The 27,297-nt window shown below is 41.2% G+C and overlaps 1 protein-coding gene across 7 annotated transcripts in view; it reads left to right on the top strand.

Annotated features, from left to right (window-relative positions):
* LOC111873681 (paired box protein Pax-2a) overlaps positions 1–27,297 on the top strand; it is a 407,427-nt gene that overhangs the window by 277,148 nt on the left and 102,982 nt on the right. For all 7 annotated transcript variants that reach the window (XM_023868602.2, XM_023868600.2, XM_033755164.1 and 4 more), the window contains one exon: positions 9,010–9,175. In XM_023868602.2, coding sequence (XP_023724370.1) covers positions 9,010–9,175 — 166 coding nt within the window. The remainder of the gene's footprint in view (positions 1–9,009; positions 9,176–27,297) is intronic.

Raw genomic sequence — 27,297 nt, 5'->3', positions numbered from 1 at the left:
GCCGAGTGGACCAGTTGGACTCCACCCCCCACTTAGCGATTTAAAAAAAATACTTATGGAGCTGAACCCTTCTTGAAGAGAAACCAAATCTGCAGCTACTCAAGAATTTCCCAGCATTTTATGGAACCCGAAGGTTCATTACCGTGTTCACAAGAGCCCTCCACTTGTCCCTATCCTGAGTCAGATAGGCAATAGTCCTTATGAATATGCTTCGCCTGTCGTCAAGTGTAGGTATCGCACATATAACATGTTACTGAATATTCTTCCTTGCGCGCTATATACAAGTCCTCTGTCAGTACAGGCTTTTGCAAGCAGATCATCACGGTGATCTACATAAGGCGTTATGCACCATCACCAATTGACATGTGTAAATTTTGGTTTATACTCGTTATTCTATCGCTTTTGGGCAAAATGAAACAAAGATATAGGACAAGTAGGCGTAAGTTTTCCTCTCAATTTCTGACGAATCTGTATTTCTGTATAATTATCTACGCTTTTATTTTATGGCGCTCTGTCAACATTTATCATTTACTAAAAAACATATTTTTACCTAGTATTTAGAACTGTTTTGCATGAAGTTGCAACAGATCGAATGTCCATATCTCCTGTTAACTTAATATAAAATCGCTTACGACAGGCAGCATCGTGTAGCAATCTGCACAGAAGTTACGTTGTATCTGCCTGTATGTTTCCGCGGACAGACTTAGCTGACTAAAATAAATTAATTCTAAGGGTACAAATTACATCGAATAAATTTTCTGATGGTGGTGATTTGTTGGCCACATAAGACGACTTTAGCTTCTTGCATATGCAGTGTCCAGTGGTAGGATAATGGATTTTGGAAAGAAACAGCTGTTGCTTAATCGAGGTACCATTCTGATATTTGTCTGGAGCGAGCAAGGAAAATCACAGAAACCTGAGTCAGGGTAGCAGGTATCCTGACCGGCATCGAACCTAGCCCATCCTGACCGAACATCTGGAGCTTTCCCCTTAGACCAACTTATTCTGTCGGTCAGTTAGTTATCCTTGTGTTTAATTGATTAAGCACCACGCCATGAAGGTGTATAGGGGAGTGGAGGTATTTTTCCATCGTTCTTGACTAGGTGGAAGTGATCTTCACGACACGGCAGTATTAGTCTCGGGAAAGAGCCCACGGTACCCATTAGATAGGAGGCTGAGTAAGCCCCAAAGTCAATCTGGACGCTTCTGATTTTTACTCCTTCGGGAATCGAACTTTAGCCGTCCAGATTGCAGTCCGTCCCTGAACTAGCCGAAGTACCACAGACGTAGCTGAATATTTTTTAAATATTTCTGAGTAAAAATGTATAGAGTGGATAAGAGCAGTAATTACCAACTGTGAAGGGTTATGACCAGGGCACAGATTTTGATGACGTCATCTTTTTCTCCTTGTATCCTATGCTATGCTCTTAAATATATAAATCTCGGATATGAGCTGATGGTTACAGAAATGTAAATTTTATACTCGTAGTTAATTTTTTTGTCATTTTTTGATATTTTTAGGTTTAAGGTCTTTTTTTTATTTTGGGGGTAATTTTTTGGTAAATTTTTAGACTTTTAACGCTATTTCTCGTCATTTTGGACCATTGTAGAGAAATTTTCTTCATATGTTTTCTGAAATGTGAATAACATGGAAGCGAAGTGTTCTTTCTTTTCTCCTTTAGGTCATTTTTCTGGATTTTTCGGTCATTTTATACGTCATTTTTTAATATTTTCGGGTCATCAAAATCCGGACCCTGGTTATGACTTTAGTTCTTTCACGGCCATGTACTCAGACCACACTGTTTCGTCTTCGAGTAACTGTGCGCTTCAGGACCTTAAGAACAAATATAATGAAAATAACGAAGAAAGGTCGAGGAGAGGAAGATGATCAGGTTGTTAAGAATGATTAATACCAATATAATTACAGTTACTTACTTACTTACTTACTCATGGAGCTGAGCCCTTCTTGAGGAGCCGCCAATTCTGCAGCTACTCAAAAATTTTCCAACATTTTATGGAACCCGAAGGTTCATTACCGTGTTCACAAGAACCCTCCACTGGTCCCTATCCTGAGCCAGATCAATCCAATCCATACGATCCCATCCCATCCAATGTCTCTAAGATACATTTTAATATTGTTCACCCACCTACGCCTTGTTCTTCCCAGTGGTCTCTTTCCTTCCGGCTTTCCTACCAATATCCTAAATGCATTCCTCGCCTCCCCATTCGTGCTGCATTCCCTGCCCATCTCATTCTAATTATACTTGGAGAAGGGTACAGGTTATGAAACTCCTCATTAGAGCTAGAGCAAAGAAAATTAAGACGATATCCGCGATCAGTGAATATAATTGTGATGATGATAATGAATAGACACTTATGGAGAGGCGCAGAATTGCGGGAGTATTGTTAGGACGGTGTTGTCCGGAGCTCCTAGTGCCGATATCTGGGAAAGTGCTTCCATTACGTCTGCTGGTAGTTAGAGAAACAAGTGCGGAGCACTCCTCAGCGGTTTTGCGGTTTGGCTACTGCACATCCGTTCGGCTCAATTCCCTACGTGCTGCGGTCGGCTGCCCGCTCAACCCCCCTCCCTCTTTGCAACAGGACAAAAGAATCACAAGATCCACCGCATAAGGTGCAAAATGAAGAGAAATGAATGCCACATAGACCCGAGATGCTATTCCTCTTCCGTTAACAAGAACTACGAACAAATTTCCCATCCACACGGTTCAAGTGTGATTTTCCATCATTTCTTGAGCTTTACTACCTCACGAAATGTACTGCACGGAAATTTGCAGTCATTAAAAGTACCCGTGGTTGCTTGTAAAGATATTTCTCTAACAGACTGTAGAGGCACATGGGGTTGTGAGACGTCGAGGCTCCCACATTTTATAGACAATTGGCTCAGAGATGGCGGTGAGGTTATCAGCCTTAAGCGCTGGCCGCCCTTTACCCCCCAGAAGATTCCTGGTACTCCTTTCTGTTAGAGGCTGAATCGACCCCAGTGACATATTGCGGCTTGAAGGATTATATGAATTGAAAAAAACAGTGACCTCATCAGGAATCAAAACCGCGACCTTCCGGCGTGTTGCAATGTGTCTTAACCAACTATGCTACCGCGTGCCCACTGTACTCGTATATATGTCAAGACCTTTTCTTCCAGTACAACGTTAAAACAAAATTTAACAGATGATCAGGTTTAATTGTTTCGAAAGTTAATTGACAGATAAATTCCACGGATCTTATTAAGGATCAGAATTATATGAATAGATAACCGTGAATATTGAAGTACACTATCTTCCATTACTTACTTGAAGGCCTGTTTAATTTCTAAGTTAATTTCCATTTAGTAGATATATTTTTACGATAGCTTTCACTTTATATTCAAGCAACCACAGGCAAATACGTAAAATTATCCCTGTGTTTAACTAATTAATTACTATGCCATGAAGACGTATGGGAAAGTGGAAGTATAGCTCCACCATTCTTGACCTTTGAATTAGATGGAGGTGGGTGGTCAGCTTCATGTCCCTGCCGTTTACCTCCAGAGTATTCGGCCACGGTACTCTTTGAATATGAGGTTGGGTAAGCCAAAATTTTAAATGGGGTAAACACAAAGGTAAATACATACACACAGACTACCTAATGATCGCATAAACCAATCTCTGAATTTATTACACTATGAATGAAAGCAGTCGTTTCCTGATATAAGACTCTAATATAAATTTTCACAGAGGAACTGAGTAAAATGTCAGCCTCTGGTACTACGTTTCGAGCCCCGGAACATGAATCAGTTATTATAACACCTTTGCATAAACATTCGAGGTTTTCCGCAAGACGACTATAAATTATGTTTACGCATTTTAGAATCAGTCTATAATGAGGAGAGAGACCGCAGTTGACGATCACTTGCTCTTTTTAGTGACTCCCTCGCAAATGCCCATCGCGTCTCTTTTTCGCTTTTCATCGGTTCAAGAAGGGGGTGGCGGTTGGGGGGGGGATGGAGTAGCGTCTACGCTTAATGACGCGAACTGCGGAGGTGCACTTAAATATGGCCGTGTCGTTAATGTTGCTTCAGGAACGCAATCAGCGGATTGGAGCCAAGGAACTATCACTGTACATCTCGCGCTTAGTTCCTGAGGCTGCTTGCATTCCAGGATCAGCTGGCGCGGGCATCGCGCAACGTTTCGTGAGAGTGCAGGATAAGATCACCATTTATTTAATTAACCCTTGAATTTACAGAAATACTTGTAGATTAAATCTGTAGAGAATGGTTTATGGATTAATTTAAAACCCAACATTTCCGCTCGTAATAATTATTATTATTATAGCTCTACAGCCCTTTGTTTGACCTTGGCCGAATTCTTAGTTTCTTGATTCTATACACAGTCGGTAGGACTCCTTGGATGGGGATCAGCCAGTCGCAAGGCCACTAACTACACACAGAATAACACAAACAGAATAAACGCGCATAGACATCTATGTCTTCAGTGGGATTCGAGACCAGGATCGCAGCTTTAGGATATTTAGAGTATTAATTTTTTATTTAGTATTTCTTAATATTTAGCGTTATCGGTATAGTAACTGGCTACGGGCTGGATGACCAAGAGGTCGGTGTTCGAGTCTCGGTGGGAGCAAGAATTTTCACTTCTCTATGTCATTTAGATCAGTTCTGGGGCCCACCCAACGTCACATCCAATGGGCATCGGGGGCTCTCTCCGCGAGGGTAAAGTGGTCGGGCCTTGAAACTGACCACTCACCTCCAGCTAGTGCCGAGGTCAAGAGAATATGGATCTATATATCCACTCCCCCATACGCCTTCATGATTTAGTGCTTAATTAGTTAAGCACAGAGAAAAATTTAACTTTTTCCTTAATATTATAATTCTAACAATTTTTTGCTTACAGCCCCAGAAATAAATTACATTCATTAGAAAATTCTTATTTTCTCTTGGTAAAATTAAGATAGGCTTTTTTCACCTAGGTGTAAGAATTTATATAAAAACGGAGATCTGCATAAAATTAACATATTTTAAATCTAATGGATTTAGGATTACTGGGCTTTTGAACTTTGTCCATCGTCTGATATTCTATATAACGAACAGCAGCTGCGATTACGAGAAAGTCTCGAGACGGAAGACAGAAAAATAGGATTTAGTTGTGAGACAGTCGTCGGCCACTAAGGACGTCATGGCAGTTGAGGTATCTAAGGCGTTGGAAGCCGTTACCAGGAGACAACCGCCGAAGACAAAGCAGGCTAAGAATACTCAGTACGTGCTGCAGTGAACTGCTGAGTGCGTGAATTAGCGATAGAGCTGCAGTTCTTTCAATAAATCCAATTACCAATCCAAACCCCGTCTGAAGTCACTCATACACGTGACAATATATACCAAACAATACAACTTCACCTCCTTGGAAACCAAAATCTACATAGGCCTGTTCACTGCCGCCAGAAACATATTAATTGCTTAATTACTTTAGTTACTTCGGTGTGTGCCCTTCTTTATTGGCACTACAACACTGTGGGTCCTCCATAGACTCAGAAGTGTTCGTAACAATGGGTTTATCCGGGATGGATTTGTTATCCACACGCCCAACACCCATTCTGCAAAACCAGGAGCTACACTGCGTCTTTCCTTTATCCTTTGACCTGCCTGTCGTGGATGGCTCTACAAGGAGCTTACGCTACCGCCAACATAGTTCTCCGTTTTATTGAGGCTCGCCGATTTCCTGTCCACAATAAGGCTGTACTATTCGACGGGGAATTATGCTATTTAGTTAATATTTTAATTATTGGCATTGTTACTTTTAGAGAATATTGTTCAGCTCTCGTTTCATGTTCTCTTTAGCATATTTCAATACATATTTAGTTCCGAAACAACATATTTTCGATAATTTATAGGATTCATTGGATAGAGGATAATTTCATTATAGGCTTCTATATATACAGAACAACACAACACTACAAACAGCAAATAGATCCACGTTCCCAACTGGATTCGAGCTGACAATCCTAATGTTCTTTTTCCTCAGATCTCGCCGTCGTAAATGTCTGAAATTCGGAGACAAATACGCGAAGAAACTTATGCCACTGTTGCATTCTTATCGCGTAACATTGACAGCCAAACATTCTAGTAACCTTTCTGTACCCTCCCCGAACCAAAAGGCATATTTCCATATTACTCGACGTACACGAGCACTCCATCCACTTCATCAAACAATTGGCTATATCACTTCCCTTCTCTGCCGCGCACAAAGCTTTGCTAGTGAGGGTGAAGGGGGCATTTCTAGGGGGGAAGGAGGAGTGCACTGCAGGGTGTCATTAAATCTGAGGGTAGAAACATATTGCAGCGCCCCAGGCTACAGGATAATAGAAACAACTGAGGACCATAATGCGAAAACTCACTTTGGATATTAGGTCCTCTACATCCACTTCTGGACGGGTGTTGTTGGCATTACTACTCTCTGCTGGATGCTTGGAAACACTGTCAAGATTTTAATCTTTCTTCGACTACCATAATTCCTTTATGCAGAATGTAAAATATTTACATATAATATGACTTTCTGTTTTCGGTGAATATCCTTGATTTTTTTTGCCTCATTTTCTAACTAATATATTTTCTCCTGGAGTTAAAGAGGGCCGATTAAAATACAAGCGAAGGCCGGCCGGTATATTTCGAATCCCGACTGGATATGCCACAGTTATTGTGTTTTAGGACTTGTCCGTTTGCCAGATATTCTAAAAACTAGAAAACATAACGTTTCGGGGACTTGATCTGTTTCCGTCCTCAGGTGAGGGGAGAAATGCTTATTCTGTTGAGCATCTTAGAAAGAGTTAATCTCAGTCACCGGATGATTGATAAAATCCTAATTTCCGGTAACTGAGGGTTATACATCGTCGTCAAAGCCCTTTCGGGTCTTTATATATTTGTATATATTATTCATCATGTTATTGTTATTATTTATTTAAATTAAAAATGGGTTTTTACTCGGTGGCAGTGGTATTACAATAAGACATAATACACAATAACACATATCACACAAACTACACAAACAATAAAGGACACACAATGAATACAATACAAATATAATTACAAATACAATTACAACTACAAAAGTTGTAGAATTATCCTGCCTCGAGAGTGCTGGTATTTTGTCCCACCATCATGCATACATTCGTAAAACACAACAGAACAGAACTAACGGAGATAGGAGGACAACACGCCCTGAGGAAGGAAAGTTAAATAGGGAGGAGAGTAAATGTTTTTTTTTATTCAGAATTATAAAATGCAGTCATCTGCATGACACGCAGTTGCTACTGGAATGTCTATAACAGGTTTAGCCCATTCTCTTTAGATAATTGTAATAAATGATAATTATTCCACGTCAGAATTTGGGTTAGTATTTTCAAAACGACAATAATTGTCGTATGTATATTTACACATGTAGGCCACTGGAACACGGAGGTGCGTCACAAGAACAGTGTTGCCCACCAGCAGCTGCACCCTGGACGGATCTGTTCTAGAATGCACCATACTAATGGCTGATTATAGCAGCAAGGCAAATTAGGAAGTTAATTTAAATTCATAATTTTTTATGCTGTGTTCTACGGCTGGTGTCAAAATTTACAGCAAGAACAGATATTAAAATAATACAGATTTTAATAAGGATGCTGGGAAGAGTACTCGATATACCGCCAGGCTACGGGCTGCACGACTTGACTGCTCAGAGTTCGAGTCCCAATGGGGGTCAAAAATTTTCATTTCTTCATTTCGTTCAGACCGTCCCTGGGGTCCACCCAACCTCCTATCCAATGTGTAAGGGGGACACTTTCCCCGGGCTTGGGCGTGACGCTGGCCACTCGCCTCCAGCTAGTGCAGAAATCAAGAGAATATGGATCTATACATCCACTCCCCCATACACCTTCATGACGTAGTGTTTAATTCGTTAATCAGAGGCACAACTGAACCTTTTGCAGATTTTAATAACGCCAATATTCTATGGATCTGGGCTCCACCCAGCCTCCTATTAAAAATTATTTGTGTGGGGGCGGTTCCCCCGGGCGTCATGCTGACCACTCATCTCCGTTTGGTGTCAAGGTAAAGATTGATGGAGACATACCTCCATTCCCCAGTACGTCTTAATGTCGTGGTGCTTGGCCAATACAGTACAGGAACATGTTTACCTTCCTTCTATGTTTTCCATGTTCTGTTTCGTGTAACATTTTGTTAGTACAATGTGGATATTTCACTGAGAATGTGTTTGAAGTTCGATTTCAGCCTCATGTAAAGTTTGGGTGTTACTTCCAGCTAACATAAAGCAAACTTAAAATGTAGGCTTCTGTTTAGGGCAAACCCACAATGGCAAATTTAACTGAAAATGACAGTGGCCGCGCTGTTTGAGGTATGAACCGCCTTCGCCCGCCAACTGGGATCGTGAGTTCGGATCCCACTCAAGTCATGGATGTCTATGTGAGTTTACTCTTTGTTTTGTCCTGGTCTAGGTAGCGGCTTTGTGACGGGCTGATCCCCGTCCGAGGAGTCCTACCGACTGTATATAAGATTAAGAAAGTAAAAAAGAGGCCAAGTACCACAAGGGCTGTAGAGCCATAGATAGATGGATAGGCAGCGCCATAGCCCAACCGTTTAGTCGCTGGCCTCCCACAGCGGCCCGGGTTAGATCCCGGGTCTGGTCAATGGGATTTGTGGTGGACAAAGTGGCGTTTGGGCGGGTTTTCTCCGAGTACTTCGGTTTCCCCTGCCAATCTTCATGCCACCAATTGCTCCACAATTACCCTCACCTATCATCTGGGGCTGGTAAAATAGGCCAGAAGTGGCCTCAGTACAAGGGACTTAGTCCCACCCCACTAGCAGTAAAAATAGATACTGATGTGAAACCTAAAGACAGGCGTCCACAACTCCCCAAATTGGATTTCATTTCATATTCTTTTTCACAGATCATGTAATAAAGAGTTTGTTTCTCAGTGACTCTTACAAATGTTCTATTGCTTCAGGCCACGGTGGTGTGAACCAGCTAGGCGGCGTGTTTGTGAACGGAAGGCCTTTGCCTGACGTCGTGCGGCAGAGAATAGTGGAGCTGGCCCACAACGGCGTCCGGCCGTGTGACATCTCTCGACAACTGAGAGTTTCCCATGGCTGCGTCTCCAAGATCCTCTCCAGGTAACTTACTGTCTTATTTCTATGTACATTTGGTCCATTTTCGTCCGTGCCCTCTTTCCCAGTAAGCCGCAAGAACTACATACGTAACACTTCCTGTTGTTTGCAATATCCGACCTTGAACCCGTCAATTCAAGTTAAATGCCGTTCTAAAAACATCGCATCATCTTCTGCAACTACGTAACATTTTAAAGGGTCGCAAGATATTTTGCTTTAGCGTTTTAGGATTGCTCTGCACATGCGCCCAAGGATCTTTATTTTCAAAGTTCAGTAAATTCTCTACCCAGGAAGAAATACCTACGTATTCACCTTGATCCAGACTCATGACCCTGGCGCTTAACCTCCACTTCCCCATACATTATGGCGCCGTTCGCTCAGGGGAAACTATAGCTTTATTCTACTGCTTATGCAAAGATAAATTTGTTTCGGTGCTTAACTAATTAAGCACTACTCCATGAAGGCGTATGGTAAAGTGGATGTACAGATCCATATATTCTTGGTCTCAGCAGTAGTTGGAGGTGAGTATTGCTTATGTACCTACCTAAATAATTACAGTTACAAGGCTGGATTCTAGAGGGCTCTGACGATGGTGTATAAAACTCAGAACTAAAACTTGTCTAGTGTTTGAGGTTAGGTTTTTCTAACGGACCCAACAGAGTAGGTATCTCCCATCTACCGATCTGAAGACGGAAACAGATCCAGTTTTCGAAACATTGTGTTATTTGATATTCTTGATAATATCGAACGATGTACAAACTCTATACTATGACCTCTCAGATTAATGACCTTTCATCTCGGATACTCTGTATAAGCTGGTGATATATAACGTACACAGATGATAAAGCGACGTTAAACAAATTGTGTAAGAAAGGCTTATTGAGGTATATGGATAACTATATCGAAAAAAATACTTTTCTACTTTTATTATAAAACTTCTTTTTATGCAACTTTGTTTACCACGGCGGCCCGGGTTCGATCCCAAGTCTGGTCAAGTGGGGTTTGTGGTGGACAAAGTGGCGCTGGGACAGGTGTTCTATGAGTAGTTCGGTTTCCCCTGCCAATCTTCATTCCACCAATTGCTTCACAATCACCCTCACCTATCATCTGGGGCTGGTACAATAGGCCAGAAGTGGCCGCAGTACAAGGGACTTAGTTCCACCCCACTGGAAATAAAAAACCTTGTTTATGTCCATCGAGGTTTTTAATCATGCTTGCCAGCTGCAGGGAATTTTTACATCTTTTGAGACCGTTTTACAGAGTTTGGAATAAAGAATGTAAGCAATGAAATATATACGTTACAGAGTGAGCGTAAGAAATTTTAACCACGACTGTACACTGCTAAATTGTAAGTGATAGTAGCCTTTGTTTACTGGGTCAACAGAGACTCGCTGCGGTCTGAGAAGTTCATGTGTTTCCACACGTGAATATCCACACGGCGGCACTTGGAGAGGAATGCCGTAGTATAGGCAGCAATTACTGGCCTCGGCAATAACCTCATTTATGTTTCAAATATAAATACGATAAGAGAACATGGCCGAAAACTGTGAATTTAAATTATGTTTTATATGTATTTTTTTCTGTTTCTAATATAAGTTCGTTTTGAACACATTTTTAACCACTATCAATTTTTATACGGGAAATAAATATAAACATTTGTGATTCATTCATATGAATTCTTTACACAATATGAACGTGTAATAGTAAGGTCATGTCTCTCCGTCCGAATATTATATCCCCGGTACTACTTGACTGATTTCGATTAAATTTGGTATTGTGCATTTACGCCAAGAATTGTTTAACTGGCTTAATATTGATGCCCTTTAGTGTAATAACACCTGCTTTACCTGAAGGTAATATTGAATTTACCGAATGTCTCTCTTATAATCACAACAGGAAACACAGGCCTTACTGAGATCTCAAATTTATTTTGAATATTATTTGAATACAGAATGTTTAATGAAAACAAGATTTATTTATCATTCAATGTACTGTGAACAGCTTTACAATAATGTATAAGTACCTGCAGCCCAATTTAAATTAATATTAGTATTCAACTACTTTTATTTTTGTTTTTGAAAGGTAAGAAAAGTTAATGTATCCCTGTAACAGGCCGTGGAGGCCCATAGGGTTGTGAGACGTCGAGGTTCCCACATTTTCTAGAAAATCGGCTCACAGATGGCGGTAAGGTTGTCAGCCAGAATATTCCTGGTACTCATTTCTGTTAGTGACTGAGTCGACCTTAGGGCCATAGTGAGGCTGGTAGGATAAGGTCAATTGAAAAAATCCACCTCATCGGGATTCGATCCCGCGATCTTCCGGCTTGTAGCATAGTGCCTCAACCAACTACGCTATTTCGTGCCCTCATGTACGTATTTGGAATGTACAATGAAGGTTGTCTTATCGACTTCGTACACACTTTATTGGAAGAAAATAAATATTTACTGTTTATTGATAGTTTAGGTAAGATTTATTTTTAATATACTGAATTGTAATGTTAGGGTTCATTAAATGTGTAGATATTATATGGTATAAATCAGTGATTGTCAACTTTTGTCAGTCCGCGTCCCGGTAAATTCTTTTTCTATAAGAAGATGCCATGGTATAATTGATGGCAGGGCCCGGCGGTTGAGAAACACTGTTATAAATCACAGATAAATGAAGAAGGGCTCTGGGATGCTGATTTTGGAGGGATGGTCTATATACATCAGCGCTGTGACGTCACATATCTAATGATATGAAGGGAGACCAATTCTATATCTCATTCCATATGATCAGTAAACAAATCCCAAAATCAGTGGGATATTTAAAATCTTACAGAAAAATTTTAAAATACGTGTACGTATATTCTTTTATGAGGTAAATTTTCCCATTCTTTTTCTGTCTGGTTTATGTATATAAGACAGGCCTAAATTTTGTTTCAGCAAGTTTTTGGCAACCCTGATTGAATATATTATAAACACAAATATTTCCTTATTTTCATAATACAGACTAAGGAAACTTGTTGCCCTTTCTTGAATTTCTTTTGTCCGATTCAGCCTTTGAAAGACAGATTTCTCTCGCATCTGTTTTAGAACAAATTTACATAATCATTTTCTTATTATACTCACATCATCTACGTAATCCTTCGAATGTCCAACGTTACAAAAATTCCCTAGAAGCCGGGATAGCCCAGTCGGTATAGCACTGGCTACGGGTTGGACAACCCAGAGGTCGGAGTTCTAATCCCAAGAAGATCAAGACTTTTCTCTGCTCCACGTCGTCCAGACCGGCTCTGGGGTCCAAGCAGCCTCATACCCAATGGATACCAGAGGCTCTTCCTCTAGGGGTAAAGCGACTGGGACGTGAAGCTGACCACTTACCTCCAACTAGAGCCGAAATAAAGAAAAAGTGGATCTATGCATCCACCGCCTCTTGTCGGCGAAGTTAGTGCCAACTTTAGCGGATAGAGGGTGTTGCGTGGTCAACGCAACGGATCCCCACGGTCATTAATCTCTGTTTTCTAGACCGGAACCGCTATTTCCTTGAACTAGTTCCTCAATTATCCTCGCGAGGCTGAGTGGACCCCGTTCCTGACCCACTACTTCTCAGAAAATGTGGTTGTGCTGGGAATCGAACCAGGGACCTCTGGATCTGTAGGCAGGGAGTTTGACCACTAGACCACAGAGGCGGTCCTTGTAAGTAGGTTATATATATATATTGTTATAAGATATCACGAAAGAAATTACAGCGAGCGTTTGCCCGTTGCATTTTCTTAAAATTGTGGAGCTGATAATCGAGGAGAGGAAGCGGTTCTGTTCCTGCACGAAGCAAACCCGAAACGTAAACACTTGAACTCGATTTTCACGTTGGTTTAGCCTCAAATCAGCGAGACCGCAATCAAGACAGAATTCCCCTTTAGGGCGTCATATTAGTCAGTAACGTTTTGTATGAAGACTGAGAAAATGGGCATGACAAATTGGGTTCATATGTTTTAGCTAGGTTTCGTGCTCAAACCATTTGTTCGCGGACTACTCTCCGTGCAAATTGGTAAGTTTAACGCTCCTCCCCCAAGAAGGGCGGATCCTCTGGTACAGTCACGGTAATACAAATATTGGAACTGTTAAGTTAATTTCTCATTTTTCTTACTAAGTAACACGTAATTTCTTCGTAACGTGTACTCTTCCCCAAGTATAATTAGAATGATCAAGTCAAGGAGGATGATATTTGCAGGGCATGTAGCACGAATGGGAAGGAGAGGAATGCATATAGGATATTGGTGGGAAAGCCAGAAGGAAAGAGACCACTGGGAAGATCAAGGCGTAGGTTGGTGGACAATATTAAAATGGATCTTAGAGAGATAGAATAGGATGGTATGTATTAGATTGATCTGGCTTAAGATAGGAACCAGTGGAGGGCTCTTGTGAACACGGTAATGAACCTTCGGGTTCCATGAAATGCTGGGAAATTCTTGAGTAGCTGCAGATGTACCTTTTCCTCAAGAAGAGCTCAGCTCCATAAGTAAGTAACACGTAATTGAGATTCGAACCTTAGCTGCTTTAGCCGCTCTCATTGCCCACGGGGGTAACCCTGGATGGGCCCCACACTCAGTTTGGATGCTGTGACAGAAAGAAGCGTACCTACTTCTGCAAGGAAGCGAACCATGATCTGCAAACCTGCTAGGCTATTCGTATGCTCTCTTAAAATTTTAATATCCTGCACATGTTTTCATTTTAACCTTTTCTTTTTAACTACGCGATAACTCTTGGACTCTTCTTTCACGCTTTCTCAAATCCGTAAAGTATACAGCGGGGATGGCTGCGAGATAAACTGCGAAACATATTATTGCAATCGGGACGTAGTTTAAAGTGGGAACCTAGAATTTTCCTATAGAAACTGAGAAAAACATCGAAAATATACGATCAGAACAGATGGATTCCGGACCTAGAATCGAAGTAAGGGCTTCATGAATCGAAACGCTACACAGTGACGGCCGGTTAATGCTATTATTATCCGTGATACTTTTGTGGTTGACTCGCTGCCCGCCTTCATAGGATCCGTGGCCAACAGAACATGTACTAACACATAATATTACTACCATTGTTAATAAGTTTGTGGACTGGCCGCAAAGCGTCGTTGCAGTGCACCACAGAGGATAGACTTGGGCACGATATGATGCCCTGTCAGTTCATCTCTCGTCACAGCAAGAGGCAGTTGTGTGCAAACAGTGTAAGCAGAACTACGGCCTCTATTGTAAACTACAGTTACATATAAGTGGCGGAAATTGAAAATGTGGCAGTTTGAACAACGGGCAAACATCAAGTTCTGCCCAAAACTATGCAAATCCCCTAGCGAAACGTTTGGCGTAGGAAGAATTGGCTGTTGCTACACGACAACGCCCCTGCACATCGCTCTGCTCTTGTCCAAGAGGAACTGGCAAGGCAACAGGTCACCGTTGCCACACCCTCCGCACTCACCTGATCTCGCACCATGCGATTTCTTTCTCTTTCACCGCGTGAAAGCAAAGCTACGTGGCCGTAGGTTTCAGTCCGAGGAGGTCGTCAATGCCACAAGAGACGCCGTACGGGAATTTCCTGCCAATATGTTTCAGCAATGTTTTCGGCAGCCATATCAACTTTGGCAGACTTGCATTGCGGCCAACGGCAACTATTTTAAGGGCCGATGTGGGTCTGTGTAAGTGTATGTGAATACCTTGTAATATGATGCGATAAAACCACAGTCCACGAACTTGATGACTGTACCACGTATATGCATACCTGGATTTGTGTTTAGTTACATATGAGGGTAGTTGTGTCGATGCTCCTTTAGTCCTCACAACTGATGAATACTTGAAGAGTTTAGGATTCGATACCAGTAACTGACACTGTTTAAATAGACCTAACTCCATGTATTATAGTCCTCCTTGAGGACATAATATTCTTTCAGCTGAACAAAAATTTTGTTTGAAACATGAAGCTTCATAACCGTATACACAAGAACCCTTACCTTGACTGTGTCCTGTCACAAAATAATGCAAGAAATACATGTCTCATTAATTTGTGGTATGTTGGCCGTTAACATAACAATAAAAAATAAACAAATCTAATTGCATACATTCGTTTATTTAATAACTGCTACATGTTTCGGTCCACATTTACGGCCATCTTCAGGCAGTTTCAATAAATATGTCTCATATTATTGAAATATAATATGGATCCATATTAATTATTATAATCATCATAATATACATAATTATTAATAAAATTATAAAATTTTAAAAATTCTCTCATCCCTACAATGTAAAATTCTGTGTTATTTGTCTGTAATGTAGGCGGAGTTTATCTCCCGGGGTTCGCTGTTGTGTTCATATGTTTTTGTTGCTATTCACGTATTATAATATTATTATTAGCTCTTAGTTTTTATATATGTTTCTTCTTGCCTTCTTGAATATGATTTTGAGAATTTTTTTTTGTCTTTAATATGTGTTGTATATTTTTATCTTTTGTTGGATATTTTTGTGTTGTTTCTGGCTTCAAAGTGGACTCTCATTAGAAATATATTGATAGCCAATAATCTGATTACAAGAACATATTCACGAAGAGAAATTTCTCGCAGGTCTGTATTAATTTTCATTCGTCCATATTGTTTGTATCCGTGAGGTTTGCCAATCGAAACCTTCCTCCTCGCGACTTATGCTTTATGTCTAGTCCGTCTTATCTGTTTAAAATACAGGCCTGTGACTCTGACCTTGTACCACTTTCACAATAGACTTATCCGAGGTGCAAAAATGTTGATATAGTGACTGTACAGGCATGGAAAGGAGTGTGACGAATCACGCATCTTTTGTTTATAAAAAGCGAAGAATAATGTTCTTAATGAAGCGTTTTAATACTTAAACACACACCGCAAGCCGAGCGAGGAGAATGGAAAGCTGATGAAATGAACAGATGATGTTCGGAAATGTTCTGTGTTCTAGTAGCGGTTACTTACGCTCATGCGCACAACCCTCTCTCCGTATGATTTATGAACGTACAGGCACAAGTGAATATCCTTTTTCTTCTCCAGTTACTGGAAAACTTCCAGGTATCGTGACCACACAGATTTCATCTCCTTCTTTGGCAAGTCAGATTTAAAGAGAAAACTGTGATTAATTAACTAGATTCCGTGGCGAGAGTTTTGATTTCTTTGCGTCTTTTTTTTTTTTGATGATTCGAGTTTTAATGAGATTGTAATGGTTGTTAATTGCTTTTCATCGTATTTACCACACATACCTGTAATATTAACTTACAACCGTCTTCACTTTCGTTGACCTTTGTATTATTATAAGTACTTATACCCATATAGGCCGGTCACGGTAGCCGAGCGGTCTAAGGCATGTACTGTCTTCGCTCGCTCGGAAGCCGGGATCGTGGGTTCGAATCCCACTCAGGGCATGGATGTTTGTGTGCGTTTTTCTGTGTTTGTGTACAGGTAGAGGCCTTGCGACGAGCTGATCACCGGCCCAAGGAGTCCTACCGAATGTGTAAGATCTAGAAAAACCGAAGTGAACGGAGAAGTTCATGGAGGTAGGCCTAGGCCCACTGGGGCTGTAGTGCCAAGGAAAAAAAAAAAAGAAATATCCATATACACTCCGACATAACAGTGTTTCTCCAACGATGGTATGAGTACCCTTAGGGGTACGCGAGAGATGTCTTAGGGGGTAGGTACACGAGCACAGCTGATCTGTCTGAATCTTTGTTGAATTTTTTAACTAATACGGCCGCCTCTGTCGTCTAGTGGTCAGAGTTCCTGGCTACAGATCTGGAGGTCCCGAGTTCGATTACTTGAAGATACCTGTATGCAATATAATTCATACGTATTCTTGGTCAGATCTGCAAAATTATTCTCGTGGTTCATTTAATTTCGTCTGAGAAATGAATCGATTCAGTGAGTTTGTCATCGCGTCACGACTGACGGCGCCTATGATAGTCACAGTAAGAGAATGAGCGAGTGAGCGAGCGAGTGATTTGATCGAGACGGAGTCATCTGACTGAATGAGTAACAGTCATTGAGAATACGTAATAGGTTGACGAATGGAAAAGTATCTAAAATCATATTTCTTAGTTCAAAAGTAGAATAAAGTACATACAGTGAAACTTATCTCACTCTGTGCATTGCATAACTGTCCCACTCACGACAACAACATGGCCGCTGCATCCCCTACGCTCCAAGCGCAGTTCTTAGCATATCTCGGCGAATAGGGTGAATCAGTGAGCTCTTTACTACTTCACTACAAAGTCCTGAGTACCTGATATCATGTAGGGTGTGTTGGTTAGTCAATAATGAATTGAAATGGTTACGAAATAATGTGTTCTTTTTTGAGATACTATCCCAACAATTATCTGAAAGTACTGAGAGAAACCACAGTAAGTATATTTTGTGTCCCAGACAATGTTCGAACCGAGTACATCCTGGATATACGTCCAGATTTGTACCATTGCGCCAACCTGCTCAATATGAGCTTTATTTTAGCTTACTATCTTCTTAATGTTCATAATCAACGCTCTGTTAATTCTTACGTGAGGGTGTTTTGAATACGTTATACTGTGTCATGTAAATCCATTGTTAGGCAACGTCCAGAATACATAGCAGGCCAAAAACACTGCAGCAGTGTTTTCTTTGCGTCACACAACAGTGGGTAGCGGTCACGTTATTTGTGTTTTCTGTAGGTCCAGCCAGCGCACCAATGAACGGGCTGGGTAGCAATCACATGACAATATTAATAAACGTGCATTCTTCAGGTGTTCCTCGTTCTATGCGGGTGAATACTCAGGTGGCTGGCCTTCCTTGAAATGGAACGCAACTGCTTACTTCGAAACAAATAAACTCAGCATACTTATTTTGCCATTATTCTGACTAAATTCTCACTTAGTAGTAGTGATTGGATAATATACGTTTATAAACTGAGGATCTTGGAGTACGCTTTTATTTGCAATTGAACCGTCTGTTTTTCGGGCGCCCAAGTGATCCATCCACAATATTTATATTCCAGTGTCCGATTTACTGTTATGCTTTTGTTATTCAATGACGCTGTCACTGTCTTAGACTACATAATATCGATCCATTTTATGTTCTACACAATATATACTTTCATAAGTTTATGTTGTAGTTAAATTACACCACTTATCTACATTACATATTCAAAATATTTAATTTCTTCAATTCATTAGTAATTCATGAAACAAAAACAAACTCCATGGCCTGTAGTCCGCAAACGAACTATACCGACCGAGCGACCGCCGCTTGTCGTCGAAGTTAGTGCCAACTTTTGCGGATAGAGAGTGTTACTTGGTCAGCGCAACGGATCCCCACGGACGTTAATCTCGGTTTTCTAGACCGGAGCCGCTATTTCCTTGAAATATCTCCTCAATTATCCTCACGAGGCTAAGTGGACCCCGTTCCAGGCCTACTACTTCTCAGAAAATTTGGTAGCGCCTGGAATCGAACCCGGTCCTATAAACAGTAATTCATAACTAATATTTTTTTCTTGATGATGTTTAACGTAAGAATGTGACACAATCATGGTCCAAAGCATCATTTTTGAGGCTGTAATTCTTTACGAGTTTGAGTAGGATTTTAAAAGTGTTTATAGTTCAACATTTAATAGAATGAAATAGATTTCTTGGACATGTGATGGCTGTTGTATCGACCCTGTCAGGGGATCAGATGTAAGGAAGATAAAATTTTCTGCTGTCAGACTTCTTACATTGACGTGAGGTGTTGAGAGGCGGCCAGATGGACGCGCAGACGGACAGGATTTCTTATGCTGGCGCAGCCAACCTTGAAGAATGACCACAAAGTAGAGAGAAGCCTCACCACTCCCACCGTTCCATAGGGATCGAAAATACAGTATTTTGTGGAAGTTGCTGACAGTGATTTATAGTCTAGTAGGCATTGAAATTCTTCTAGACTCACTCGCTTTTCAACCTTTTTAGCAAACTGACCCTAGAAACTTCTTGTTGAATTAATTCGGCGCTTCCGAAGTGCTGCACTGACCGCTGCGGACTCCACGGCCATTTGCTTGCCTGACAATTTTCTTTCTGATGCAGTTAGGAGTTTGTATATGTACATTTACTTATGACGTATTTTCAACTGCATGATTCATACACAGACTGAAGATGGCGTGATTATTTGTGTATATGCGGATGTCTGACCGCCTCTGTGGTCTAGTGGTCAAAGTTTCTGGCTACAGATTCACAACTCCTAGGTTCGATTCCCGGCGCTTCCACATTTTCTGAGAAATAATGGTTCTGGAATGGGGTCCACTCAGTTTCGTGAAGATAATCACGAGCTATTTCAAGGAAATAGCGGCTCCGGTCTAGAAAACCGAGATTAACGGCAGTGAGAAACCGTCACGCTGACCACGCGACAAGGGATCCACCAAAGTTGGCACTAACTTCGCCGACAAGCGGCGGTCGCTCGGTTGGTATAGTTCGCTTGCGGATTAAGGCCACGGAGTTTAGTTTAGGTTTATGCGGATATGTTTGCTGCACAGTTGTTTTAATTTCAACGGTGAACAAGGATAAGAAATGACATGTTCATGTTTAATAATTAACACTTCTGTATCCTATGTAAATAAGAGATTTTCTCAATTAAATAAATAAATTAGGTAAAACATTTAAATAAGTTAATATATATATACACACATAATCGGTGGCACGCGATAGCGTAGTTGGTTGAGGCACTATGCTACAAGCCGGAAAGTTGCGGGATCGAATTCCGATGAAGTGGATTTTTTTTAAATTTACCTCATCTTTCCAGCCGCACTATGGCCCTGGAGTCGACTCAGCCTCTAACAGAAATGAGTACCAAGAATATTCTTGGGTGTAAAGGGCGGCCGGCGCGAAAGGCTGAAAACCTCACCGCCATCTGTGAGCCAATTCTCTAGAAAATGTGGGAATCTCAACGTCTCACAACCCTACGGGCCTCCACGGCCTGTTACAGGAATAGCTTTACTTTACTTTTACACACACAATTTGTCTAAAATATTGTAACGTTCCGCCTAGGGCTGGAATATTTGAGATCAGAACGCATCCATTGCTACACAACGGTTAGCAATCTAACACTTAGGTTTTCACCGTTACATACGAATTGTTCGGGCAGACATATATTCCCGCGTTCGTTGCGTAGCAGCGGGCGGATTTAACCCTTCAACAAGGTATTCCTTATTCAGTCCGATGGCAAGTTCTAACAGCCCAACGTCGGCAAGAAGCCAGCAGAGTTTGGATTCGACTTTAGCAGGAGAGAGTTCTTATCCGACTAGAACAGAAGAGTTCGTATGTGACTAGAGCAGACGTGTTCTTATCCGACTAGAGCAGAAGAGTTCTTATCCGACTAGAGCAGAAGCGTTCTTATCCGACTAGAGCAGAAGAGTTCTTATCCGACTAGAGCAGAAGTGTTCTTATCCGACTAGAGCAGAAGTGTTCTTATCCGACTAGAGCAGAAGTGTTCTTATCTGGCTAGAGCAGAAGTGTTCTTATCTGGCTAGAGCAGAAGAGTTCGTATCCGACTAGAGCAGAAGAGTTCTTATCCGACTAGAGCAGAAGTGTTCTTATCCGACTAGAGCAGAAGATTTCTTATCCGACCAGAGCAGAAGTGTTCTTATCCGACTAGAGCAGAAGAGTTCTTGTCCGACTAGATCAGAAGTGTTGTTATCCGACTAGAGCAGAAGAGTTCTTATCTGACTAGAGCAGAAGTGTTCTTATCCGACTAGAGCAGAAGAGTTCTTATCCGACTAGACCAGAAGTGTTCTTATCCGACTAGAGCAGAAGCGTTCTTATCCGACTAGAGCAGAAGTGATGTAAGAAACGTCTATAGGACGTTATAAGTGGAGAATAACTGCAAGTGCAAGAGTAAAAGTGCCTGCCCAATAAATGTATTTGTTCAAATCCGAGAACGCACAGTTTCTTGTCGCGTTTCCTAACAAACAATCCACAATATATCCCTATCATGCAGGCCGCACGAAAATCACGTTAACCCAATGACGGGTGATAAGACGATTAGCAGGGAGAAGGATCAGCACCTGGCACTATGATATTCTGTATGAAATCTGGTTATTGTTATGTCCTGGGTCCGGTGGTGGCGGGGGGAGGGGGGTGTTCGTTGGCTGCTGTCTGTCGTCCTCGCTACTGTAGCCCCTCAATTCCGGCCCGGAAACGGAACAACAGATCCGGACATCCTTCGCCGGGAAACCCAGCAACCCGCCGGCGGCTGCCCCGCGTCATCCCTCTCTTGTCTTCCTCTATTTCTTGATTCGCTCTTGTTTTCGGTATAAACACGGTTCGAGATGGGAGTCGCAAGGCTACCAAGATACCAATTGTCAGTAGCATATGAAAGTTCCTGCCGAAATATTGCAATCCTTATCATTAAAATTAATCAGGAGTAGCTTTGGAAAACGAAGAATGAAGGAGAACATTTTGACCTAAGATAAAAGTAGTAAAGTACAGATAAAATTTCATAATGAGGGACTTCAAAATTACGACATTGCTTCGAATATAAGGTACAGTTATCCCTGTAACAGGCCGTGGAGGCCCATAGGGCTGTGAGACGTCGAGGATCCCACATTATCTAGACAATCAGCTCACAGATGGCGGTAAGGTTGTCAGCCTTACACGATGGCCGCCCTTTACCCCCAGGAAGTTTACTGGTACTAATTTCTGTTAGAGTCTGAGTCGACCCCAGGGCTATAATGCGGTTGGAAGTATTTAGTTAACTGAAATATCTAGTGTCCTCATTGGGAATCGAACCCGCGACCTTCTATCTTGTAGCTTTGTGCTTGAACTAACTACGCTAACGCGTGCTCCTTTCGAATATAAGACAAGTTTTACTCAGTTTCTCCCGTTCAAAAATTGAGGTCCGTCTTATATTTGAAATAATACAGTATCTATACGGTAGCTTATATTGTTGGCAAGATAAAATCAATTGGGATACGATGAGTGAGACATGTAGAAAGCATAAGAACATATATACTCACAGGCTTGGTTTTATGACATGTCGCAAGTTATTCTTCCCTACTTCTTCCTCTTCATCCCCCCTCTCTTTCACCGCCTCCCCTCTGAACATAATCGCTAAACCCCACCCCCATCAGACTATCAGTAATGCTTTCTTTCTTCATTTTTTATTCTTCCATGTAGAATGTTATGAAAGAGTGTACAAAAAAGAGAAAGCCTTTTAACCGCATTACATGTACACAGACTAAGTTGGTCGCTTCTATTTAAAAAAGGGAATATCAGCGGACATTGTTCTTTGCCTGTCGGAGAGGCCACCCTCCAACCGTAGGAGTAAAGCGGGAAGCCTAATAGCATGCTGGCCGCGTGCGGTGAAGACCGGAAGTGCGAAGAGAATTGGAAACGGAAGTGAAGTCATTTCGCGTCACGATACAGGATTGCCATGCTGGTGGCAGAGATAATAGACACCGGGGGTCGGACGATGACAGCTAAATCATAATTCAGTTATTTATCATCTTGATCATAACCATTATTGGATCTAGAATCATTTTTTTTATACCATAGGTCTGTACACATATCAGGGAAGTATTTCCATTAGGTCTATGTCTGCCTCCTATAGATGATTTTTTTTTCCCCATACAAGTTTCAGAATTTCGTATAGATTAAAAGAGGAACATGTTCTCTAGTAGAGCACGCATACATCTCAACATATACAAATTTCACCCTCAACACAATTGAAAATGCCGTCTTCTGGGATGTGGCGCCGTGTAGATATTGTATAAACCGACGTTTCAGAGGAACGTATCGCCTTCTACTGCGGCCATTCCTGGCCTATTGTACCAGCCCCAGATGATAGTTGAGGGTGATTGTGGAGCAATTGGTGGAATGAAGATTGGCAGGAGAAACCGAGGTACTCGGAGAAAACCTGCCCCAGCGCCACTTTGTCCATCACAAATCCCACTTGACCAGACCCGAGATCGAACCCGGGCCGCCGCAGTGGAAAGCCAGCGACTAACCGCTTGAGCTCTGGCGCGGCCTTTATATATATATATATATGGTTCAAGAAGTTGCTTTCTATAATAATCAATTCATCAACTAGTCTAGACCCTGATTCAAGCAAGAATCATACATGTGATTGCAGTTCAATGGTAGAGTGTGTGTGAAACTCGCAGCACCTGAGGATGGCCCGGTATGGTCGAAACATGTAGTGCTATATATGTTAATAAACAATTGTTGAGTTGACGGTGGATGTGTACACGCAAGAGGATGCAACCTTTAAAAATAACATATACATCTGATATTCTGTATAGTTCCCAACCGGAAGTAGCTATCGGGCCGTTGATATTCTAGAAGTTCCGGCTGCAAATCTCGGTACAGACATTGACTATCCTGAAAAGCATTAGTAGCTTCAGCCAAATTCCGACAGCACAATGTATTACTCCTTCGTAGTTCCTTCTTAATTCATTATTCATTGATCAGTTTATTCGAATATCATAATATCAGTTGTAAACGTCGTTAAATAAGCACGTAAGCAGAACATTGATTTCGGTGTAAGATTTGAGGTTTTCACGGCGGTGATTATGAAGAATGCCGTTTTCTGGGATGTGGTTCGTCACTCAAGGACTTTTGTACCCTGAAGATCGAGGCGAAATATTACTCCGAAACGTCTGTTCACACAAGATCTACACGACGCCACAACCTAGAAAAAAGGAATTCTTAATTGATTTTTGTTTTTATGCATTCCATATATAAATCTATTATTGGAAAACTAATAAAATAAAATTAATTATATCTTCTGGAATATAACTTTATGTTTCGGAAGAATTTGTTACCTCCATCATCAGGATAACACGTCACAATATTATGTTCCAGGGTTCCTTATCATGATCCAAGCTTTAAAAATTCGATATACTTTTGAAGGAGGAACGTATCGCTTCCATCTTCAGGGTAGACTTAAAAAGAAGAAATCCGTGGGCGAACCAGCGTTAACAGGTGCTAATGGACTCAGTCTGCTACATCACAGAAGACTGTTTTCTAAATTTTATGCAATTTTCTTCAGGCGCATTTCAGGATATTACTCTGAATCAGGTCATGGGAAATTCCTTCGAAATGTTACCTACCCTGCATTCTTAATCAGTTTCCTGTTACTTTTGACAGAGTTCTGAAACAAGCTAAGAATTAATCCATGTTCTTCCGCCCTTCTCATTAAGTTATTTAGCTCTTTATCAAGCATGATTATAAATTCTGATTTTTGAAAATTTTTGGTAAAGGATTCAATATGCTTTTTAAGGCAATATTCCAGCATATGGCTCCTGGAAATGAACCTCCAAGAATTTCAGACAAGATAACGAACCTCAACAGCCCACAATCGAATTCAGAACCTCCAAAACACGAAGCAGCTATTCAACCGTAACTTTCAGTGCACACAAACTCCGAAACGGAGGTCTCGCTATTTTATTAATCGAATTATTGTTACGACGGGACGAGGATTGGGGGGGGGTGCTTCCGTTGTTCCTTCGGCTCTTTGTTGACGCTCAAACAAACAGATTTGTATCTTACTTGCATTTAACTGCGTCATATCCGGAAGACTGACAAACCAAACGCATGACTGTGGCTTCGGCAGACGCAAAATTATTAGACTGTATCCTAATTAGCATTATCGGTATTTCCTTTGTTGTGTAGAAGGAATATACACAGACAGATACAACAGAGGTTTTATTGAAAGCGAGCGCGATATACAGCTCCACCTAATCTCTTTAATTGATAACATTAATAATTAAGGTAAACAAAGTGTAACGCCGCATGCTTTTGTCGTAGGAAGTTCAAAACGCAAAGTGAAGAGCGCTGAGAGCGGTGAGGGGGAGGGGGAACAGAGGTACAGTTGGGGTCAGATCGACTGATTCTCTGTAGCCAAGCAAACGAAACTGTGACTAGCGCCAACTGTGGGATATGAATTTCTATATCGACTTATCGAGTAGATACGTAAACAAGATCATAAACTTGACTACCTAAATTTTTGTTTAACTAAACTAATTTCTCGACTAGTTTTACTAATAAATTTGCTTATTAGCTGATCACAATGGCCGCACGGTCTAAGGCATGAACTGTCTTCGCTCGCTTGGAAACCGGGATCGTGGGTTCGGATCTGTTTCCTGTGAGGTACGAACTGAATTCTTATATATTATTCTTATACACTGCCGGTCACAGTAGCTGAGCGGTCTAAGGCATGAACTGTCTTCGCTCGCTTGGAAACCGGGATCGTGGGTTCGGATCTGTTTCCTGTGAGGTAAGAACTGAATTCTTATATACTATTCTTATACACTGCCGGTCACGGTAGCCGAGCGGTTTTAGGCATGTACTGTCTTCGCTCCCTCGAACACTGAGATCCTTATTTCGAATCCCACTCAAGACATGGATGTATGTTTGTGCGTTTATTCTGTGTTTAAGTAGAGTCCTTGTGACGAGCTGATCACCCGTCCAAGCAGTCCTACCGTCTGTAAAAATGATCATGAAACTGAGAAATCAGCTTGGTGCTCCAAAATGGGAGCGAGAGGAGAAACAGAAAAAATATTGGCACTTAACGATTAAAATAATTTTTTTTTTTTATTTACCTAATCCTTCCAGCCGCACTATGGCCCTGGAGTCAACTCAGCCTCTAACAGAAATGAGTACCAGGAATCTTCATGTGGGAATGAAAGGCGCCCGGTGTTTAAGGCTGACAACCTCACCGCCATCTGTCAGCTGATTGTGTAGAAAATGTGGGAGCCTCGACATCTCACAACCCTATGGGCCTCCACGGCCTGTTACAGGGATAATTTTACTTTTTTACATTAAAATATTATGTTCCTGTTTCAAATCACAATTATTGATGGACTTACTCAAGGAAGATACTGAAAAAATATTAATTTATTTATGATAAAATTATAGTACATGAGGCAGTAACTTTGATTTCAGTGTAAAGAACGCCTCTAGAGTCAAATGACAAACTCAGAGTGTGTTCTGTCGTCGCCTGTACTTCCCTATCCCAGAAACAGGACTAATAATAACATTTGAACAGACGAGACCGTTGGGAATACAGCAAACGCCATCCACTCACTCAAACGCGGGGCTTTGTTATGAAAATCGACAACACTGCCTGTGTGTCTGTACACCGAAGCTTTTGTAAATAATATTGTTTGTAAAGTTGTAATGTTATTCGTTTCGGGCTGCGGATCTCTGTCTGTTGTTTTCAATATTTCCCCGTTGTCTATTATCATAGACTCTTGGGGATTATGCTGTTGTTTTTGATGGTGGGATGGGGGTTGGTGTGGTAAGGGATGAATTTTGTCAGAGTGAGTGATGGAAAGGGGTAGTACCAGTATATGCTGATGATATAGATTGTCATGGGATACAGTGACGAGGGGTGGATGGGTGAATTTGGAACGCATACAGGGATATTTATGACGTCAGTTTTTTATTGGTTATATTGGCTTAATGACACATGGCTGGTAGGAGCGGATTGTTTTGTGTGTATTTGGTTTTATAATGGCATGAACGAAGCACATACTAATGGTTAATGAAAATGATTAGAGCAAATGCGAAATGATAACGGATGTTTTGAAACTGAGTGCTGCTTGATTAGGAGCGAAATATGACGACGCCATGTTGTGTCGTCATCGTTAATTATAAAAAAAAGTATTGTAATTGATAATATTCGATACTGTTATTCATGCTGACACTATGCCAAAATGGATACTGTCACATGCGATCAAAACCTTCAGATCTAGCAACTCAGGGACTTGCTGACGCAATAGAACCCAGCGAAACATTCATGTTAAAATATCGCACTAGTTGCTCCGTCCGTCTGCTAGCATTTCGTTTGAAGAAAGCCAAGCATATTCATAGGCGACAAAACCATCTTCTCGTATCAGAGGATAAGGACTATTACCGCAAGGGTTTCAGTTAAAAAAAGATCTATGGTCGTGAGTCTCAAGGAGCTTGACTCTATCTCGCTAGAGTTGTTACACTTTATAGTCTGAGAATATCTCATATCGCTTGTAAACGCGATAGCTCTTAATTAAAATTAATTAAAACTAATTTATATTAATTAATATCTCAATATTGTCCTTTCGGTTGTCGTCCCTTCATTTAAACATTTGTTTGAGGGCTCGTTTTTCATTTATT

This window comes from Cryptotermes secundus, unplaced genomic scaffold (genome assembly GCF_002891405.2).
Source record: "Cryptotermes secundus unplaced genomic scaffold, Csec_1.0 scaffold1651, whole genome shotgun sequence".
In the NCBI taxonomy this organism is placed as follows: domain Eukaryota; kingdom Metazoa; phylum Arthropoda; class Insecta; order Blattodea; family Kalotermitidae; genus Cryptotermes; species Cryptotermes secundus.
Note: the sequence above shows the minus strand (reverse complement) of the source record. Positions and strands in the feature narration are given on the sequence as shown.